Source organism: Tetrao urogallus (assembly GCF_951394365.1).
Source record: "Tetrao urogallus genome assembly, chromosome: 27".
Lineage (NCBI taxonomy): Eukaryota > Metazoa > Chordata > Aves > Galliformes > Phasianidae > Tetrao > Tetrao urogallus.
This window is the reverse complement of record NC_136840.1, coordinates 1,554,327-1,561,079: the sequence shown is the minus strand read 5'-3', so window position 1 is coordinate 1,561,079 and position 6,753 is coordinate 1,554,327. Positions and strand designations below refer to the sequence as shown.

General features: G+C 58.4%; 1 protein-coding gene across 1 annotated transcript; it reads left to right on the top strand.

Annotated features, from left to right (window-relative positions):
• Positions 1–1,018: 1,018 nt before the first annotated feature.
• Positions 1,019–4,026, top strand: ARID5A (AT-rich interaction domain 5A; the record flags this gene model as incomplete). Its single annotated transcript, XM_079547410.1, has 6 exons — positions 1,019–1,081; positions 1,815–1,959; positions 2,076–2,128; positions 2,210–2,307; positions 2,392–2,539; positions 2,746–4,026. The coding sequence occupies 6 exons, from the start codon at positions 1,019–1,021 to the stop codon at positions 4,024–4,026; spliced, it is 1,788 nt and encodes a 595-aa protein (XP_079403536.1).
• Between the last annotated feature and the right edge of the window lie 2,727 nt (positions 4,027–6,753).

The window sequence follows — 6,753 nt, the reverse complement described above, 5'->3', positions numbered from 1 at the left end:
ACCGCTGCTTTCTATTGCTTGACCCCAAGTGAGCGCTTTTTGCCCCCAAAAACCCCCGGACTGCGCGCTGGTTTCCTGCTTTTTTCGTAGAAGGGGAGGAAATCGCGTCAGCCCCGCAGATTGCAGTGCCGGGAACCGAGCGCGAGCCGGGGAACCACAGCCGGGCTTCACACCGTGCGTGTGCCTCCATCTACCTGCGGCTCACACCTGTGCTCGTGCCCACGTAGGCACACAGCCCACGGACACGCGCGCCCAGCGCAGCACAACACAAACAGCCCCACGGTGTGCAACGCACCCGGGGCACGCACACAAACACGCGTGCACGTGATTGCGCACACGAGCCGTGAACGCGCACTCGCTGCCATACACGCACGTGTCCCAAACACCCCCCCTCGCCCCCCCCCCCCCCCTTGCACACGCCTGCATTCACACGCAGCGCCGATCAACCGCACGCACGTGGGCGGCGGCACTACAGCACCCAGCATGCCTTTCGCTAAGGGGCGGGGCGAACGCAGCGCAGTCCAATAGGAGAAGGGGGCGTGGCGGCGGCGGCCAATAGGCGGCGGGGGGCGTGGTGGCGGGTGCAGAGGGACAGTCACATGGCGCGGCAGCGGGTGAGCGGCACCGGGCACGGGAAAGGGGGGGAAAAAACGGCGGGGGGGGGGGAAAGGGAAAAGGGAAACGGGACCCCCAGCGTTGCTCCCTTCTTTCTCAGCTTTTTGCGGAGACACGGCTCTTGTTTTTATTTTCTTTAAAGCCTTCTGAGCGGCTTTTTCCCCCAAAGTTGGAACGGGCAGGGAGCGGCAAAGCGGAAGGGGGGGGGGGATCCTAAAATTAGTTATTTTGGGGGAGGGGTCCTACAGTATTTTTAGGGTGGGCCCGCAGCATAGGTGACAGCAGGGCTTGAACGATGGCGATTTCTCCTTATTTGGAAGGGGAGAGACGATTTGGGGGCAATCTGCCCCTTATTTTCCAGCCGCAGGGCCCGTCCTAAAGGCGTGGAGAGGGGGGGACACGCATGGAGGACAGCCAGGAGCAGCACGGGGGGGGCGAGGAGCCCCCCGCCAGCACCGAGCCCACCGTGAGTGCTTGGGGGAGGAGGGGGGGGGGGAAAGCCATTTGGGTGAGGCGCCCCCCAACTGGGGGGAGAGCATCCCCAATTTGGGGGATTCCTGATGGCTGGCGCAAGCCCCCCATCCTTTGAAGAAGAAGGGGCTGGGGGGGGGTAGGGGGGAGGAGTACTTCCCATCTTTGGGGAAAAAAGAGCCAATTTTGGGTGCCCACGTGGCTGCCACTAGCATTTTTGGGTTTCTCACACTGCTCCCCCCCCCCCCCTCCCGGGGGTTTATTTAAAAGAGGCTGGAAATAGTCGAGCCGTTAAAGCGGCGGCCGTCAGCGAGCGGTTCAAAAGAATAGAAAGAAGAAGAAAAAGGAGTGGGGAGGGGAGCAGCTGCTTTGCCCAAAAATAGCAACAAGTTTTATAACTCCGGAAAATGTAGAACAAACAAACGAGAAACATTTTTAGCTGAGAAAGGAGGCGGAGGGGAGGGAGGGCGGGGGGGGGGGTTAGAGCAAGAATTTCTGCCCTTCTGTTTTCCTGGAAGCCGTTCCTCGTGTTCTCGCACGGCTCCGGAGCTTTGACCAACTTGGCCGCCTGCCCAGGCTGCTGAATAATGAAGGGAGAGCTGCACAAATGCCTCCAGGGTGGACGGGGGGGGGGGGGAGCTCCCCATCTGCCTCAGTTTCCCTTCTGGGCTCTTTCTGGCTCTCTGGGTCCCTCCCGATGGCTGCATCCTCCCCCCTTCCCCCCCCAGGAGACACCAAGCCCTGAGCAGGCAAAGCCAGCAGATGCCAATGGTGAGAAAGAGGAGGAGGAGGCCTTCCTCGTCAGCCTCTACAAGTTCATGAAGGAGAGGCACACACCCATCGAGAGGATCCCACACCTCGGCTTCAAGCAGAGTGCGTACCTGGGAGCGGCTTTTGGGACGGGGGGACGTCTTGGGGACGGAGGAGCTTTTGGGATGCAGTGCTGGCGCGTCGCGTCTGGCTGACTCCTTCTCTCCCCTTCTTCCCAGTTAACCTGTGGAAGATTTACAAAGCAGTGGAGAAGCTGGGAGCTTATGAGCTGGTAAGCAGGCAGCGTGCCGCATCCGTACAGCTCTGTGCTCCTGATTTGGGGGAGGATTAACCCATCTTTGCCCCATCACAGGTAACAGGGAGACGGCTGTGGAAGAATGTGTACGATGAGCTGGGCGGCAGCCCGGGCAGCACCAGCGCAGCCACGTGCACCCGGAGGCACTACGAGAGGTAGGGGGGGTTTGTGTGCCTGCTCCCCCACCCTCAAGGGGTTCAGTGGGGTTGGGGCTCAGCGCTGTGACTCCCACCCTGCAGGCTGGTCCTCCCGTACGTGCGGCACCTGAAGGGTGAGGACGACAAGCCGCTGCCTCCCAGCAAACCCCGCAAGCAGTACAAGGTATCCAAGGGCACCGAGATGGGTGAGAAGAGCAGGAGGAGCAAGAAGGAGAAGGGTCGGGAGCAGGTGAGCGGCCATGGGGTGAAGCTTGGGAATGATCCCAGTTCCTGTGCTCAGCCTTCATGCATCCATCCCCATCCCGGGCACGTGGCTGTGCAGTTCTGGTGAGGGGCAAGAGCAGAGAACTGAGCTTCTGGAGGCAGAGGCAGGGAGATGGGGTGGATGCGTGGCTCAGCCTGCCACCCACACCCCAAACTGGCTTTTGGTTGCAGGTGGCACTAGAGAAGGCAAAGCCTGAAGTGGCAGCCACCCCTACAGCCAGCAAGGAGGACCCAACAGAGGCCCAGGAGCAAGGCCAGCCAGCAGAGGGACGCACCAGCCCCACGGCCCCGGCCCCAAACCCTTCTGCAGGGTGTCCCAGCACCTGCCGAGCCCACGCTGAAGCCTACAAACGCCTCTTCTCCAGCTTTTACTCCAAAGGCAACCACCCCATCATGTCTCCGCTGGCCAAGAAGAAGCTGCTGGCCCAGGTGAGCAAGGCAGAGTCCTTGCACTGCCTCAAACGCCACTGCCTGGAGGGCAGGGAGGTGGCGAGCAGCGCTCACCCCAACCCAGAGCCCAGCCAGCCAGCTGTCAGCCCCCACCTCAAAGAGCAGAGGAGCCCGGAGGCACAAGGATTGAAGGACACACCCCGGGGAGGCCGGAGCGAGGCTGGACCCATCCCCAGCGCATCCCCTGGCAGGACGGACAGACAGCCTTACCCAAGAGCTGAGGACGGGGGCCCTGCGCCCGCTGTCTTCACCGGCTTCTTCCACGCCTACCGCAACGAGGTGCTGAAACCCATCAGCTGCCACCCCTTTGGGGGATATTTCTCCAACTTGAAGGATTTCTTGGAACCACAACCTGAGGACGTGGAGGCCGGCCAAGAGCAGCCCCAAGACCTGCGGAGCAAAGCGTGGAGCAGGGAGAGCCCGCAGCCGGCCGCCTTCGCTGCTGTCAAAGCCTGCTGGGTGCCCCCGGGGGCCGGCTTCACCCCGCTGACACGGAGCCCCACAGCACCCACAGCCAAACGGAGCCGGGACGAGGAGGCTTTGGGCCCCAGCAGGAAGCTGCAGGTCGTTTCCCCCTTTCTCCATGAAACTGAAGGCAGGGACAAGGGCGCTGGCTCGCCCAGGAGCCACCAAGGATTGGCCAAACCCAAAGCCATCATTCCCGGCCCCGGCTACGCCGCTCCGCTCACCTCAGTGCCTCAAGCCCCAGATGTTTACAAGGGAGCCATGCTGCGCTTCCCGGTCAACTTCAGCAACTCCCTGGAGCACCTGAAAAACCAGGCAGCCCCAGCGGTGCCGTCTCTCTCCATCAACCCCTTCATCATCCCTGCTTTCCCCAGCCCTGTGATAGCCACCTCCGTGCAGCCCTCCGAGCCCAGGCACTACCCGACGTCCTACGAGGGCTCACTGCAGCACCGGCTCTACCCCACAGCGACTTGGCACAGCCAGCACACCTACAGCACCCCACACACCTCTGCTTTCCACCGTAACACCAAGCTGTAGGGCTGCTGTCCTGCTCTGGATCGGCCCCAGCCCCACAGAGAGGCGAGGCAGCACCCGGATGCCATCAGAGCTGCTGAGTCTCGTGGCAAAGATGAGCTGGACAGTGTCATTTTTACTCTTGGTCTTAGAGATGTTTGTATCTGACATCATACTCTGGGATATTAACTACCAATATCACAAGGTTATATATATATTATATATAAAAAAAAAGGGAGCAAATGAGTTGCAGAGGTTTTCTTGCTAGAGATGCTGTGTCCCATGCAGCTTTGTGCAGCCAACACAGTGGATGCTCCCACCTCGCCATGCTGTGTCCAGGCTGCCCTGCAGCTCCCTGGCACACAGCCTCTGCTCCCTCCTACAAAACAATGCAATTTTAGTTCTGAAGTATGTTGCCTTATAGCAGGAGCTCCTAAGGTTATAAGGGGCTCAGGGGGCAGCAAGCATCCACGGGAAGCATGCTGGCTCCTCCAAAATGGGTGCTGGAGGGCAGCATCCAAAATAAACCTCACTGGATGGTCCCAGCTGGTGGTGTTTGGGGTGTGCTTGATTCCTGGGATTAGGGCTAGGTTGTGGGGGAAAGCCAGCCTCACCCTAGCAGGATGCTTCCTGACCTGGGAGCAAGGCTGAAACCTACCTCTGTTTTTCTTCTGCATTGTTTCTGGCACCTTTTTCCCAGCCTCAGGGGTTTCACGGCTGTTTCCTGGAGCATCCACGTGTCCAAGTGTGGGTGCCACAGGCTGAGAGCACGGCGCAGACACGGCATGGAGAAACTCCTGGCTCTGGAATCCACCGCAGACGGACAGACAGCACCTGGGATGTGATCTGTGGAGAGAAGAGCAGCACTCTTGGTGGCAGCCAAATGACCCAGGACAACTCCTGAGGAATCTGCAAACCAGCACAGGCCTGCAGAGCACGGCTCCAGCTGCTTTTTGCCTCTGCAAGCTCCCACTGAGCCACTGCAAATGACCCAAAGCCTCTGCTGCAGCCTCAGGACTTGTTTCTCTTGTGCCAGCTGCTCCACACAACTGTGGGTGTCCTGGGCACCCTGCTATGAGCTGTTCAATGGAAGGGGCAGAGAGATGCTCATCCCTAAAGGGGCACTTGCTCATCCCCTAAAAGCGTGAAGAAACAGCAGCAGCAAATCAGCTTTGAAGGACCACTTCTGTTGTTTCCATGGAAAGGAAAGGAATTGGGATAGAAAGAAGAAACAGAGAATTATCCCCACTCTAAGGTGCTTTAGGGGTTAGACTTGGTGAGAAGAGTTCTCACCGCTGCTGAAATAGGTCAGACCAGCTATAAAGCATCACAGACCCACCCAGTTGTGCACCTTCCAGTGTGGGCATCAGAAAGGGATTCAATGTGCTGCAGTGTCCTGGCACACTGTGCCCCAGGAGCCCTGCCACCAAAATGCAGGCAAGTGACACCAGTTTGTGAGCGAGGACGTGGTCACAGGGCTCAAGTTGTCCCTCAGAGACTGTAAGGATGTGAGAGCAAAATGGGAGATGCCACAGCCTAAAGCTATCTCAGCCTTACAGAGAAATTGTGACTGCACTCCTAGGAGATAAAACTGGGCTGCTTAAGAACACTGAGCATCAACAGTTGAGTCTCACCTTTATGAATCAGGCACACGCTGGTGTCCACAGCTCCCTCAGATGCTCGAGTAAAGCTTAAGCTCACCCAGGCTGTGTCTTTCCCTGATCTGCTCCCTTCCACACTGCAAGCTGGCAAAGCTGGGCACACAGCCACCTCTTACCTCTGAGCTGGTTGCAGCGTCCACTCAGGTGCAGGGCAGGAAGGAAGCTGAGACCTGGTCAGTTCCCCCATCAGAAAGGCCCACACCCTCCTTGGGAAGCACAATGCCACCTGGGGAAAAAAAGAAGGCAGGAACAGGTCATGCAGGTGGTTGTCACCCAGCCAGATCCTTCAGTCCGTTATCTGCTCCTCTTTTTAGTCTGAATGTGGCCCAGAAGATGCAGAAATATCAGTTCTGCTGTATAGACTGGCAGGAGGACAGCTGGTCTCACCCCTCCAAGCTGATTCAGTTCTGCATCCTGGCAAAGCAGCAGAGCCACGGGGCTGCCATGAGCTGCTGGACTGCCCTGCTGTCATTTGGGGTTGTGAAGCTGAAACTGGGTGGCTGGCAAAGTCAAATCTTTGCTAACTTTCCCACAGAACCCCAGGAAAAAAAAGAGAGGGGCTCTGGGCTCAGCAGGGCTTGGGATACTGCTCCAGGGAAAGGGCAGAGCTCACGAGCATTGCTCAGCACCCTCAGAAGACCACTACTCACCATCAGGATGGTATGAAGCCCAACGCACGAGGCAGCGGTGAGACTGTGAGGTCACAGCGAGTTCCCCAAAAGCTGGGCAGCATCTGGAGCTGCTACATCCAGGAAGGGTGGGAAGGGATGGATGGCATCTCTTGATGAACAAACAGCCAAAGGGGGAAATGGTTATTCCCCTGCTCTGTTTTCCAGGCTCTCCATAACAATCGCATTTCCTCTGCTGTGGTGGTTGGAAGAGCTGACAATAGGATCTTCTCACGAGCCAGCAGGATGAGGAAGTGAGCAGAGATATTAGAAATGTGCCTGCTGTCAGAGCGGGGAGCGTGGGCCACCCCAGCACCACAGATCTCCATCCACAGAGATCCACGCTCCCTGAATGAGTCTTGGACAACAACCACAACTTTGTGCCCCTCATCCCTCCAGGGAAGAAGGGCGTTGAGGGCTCA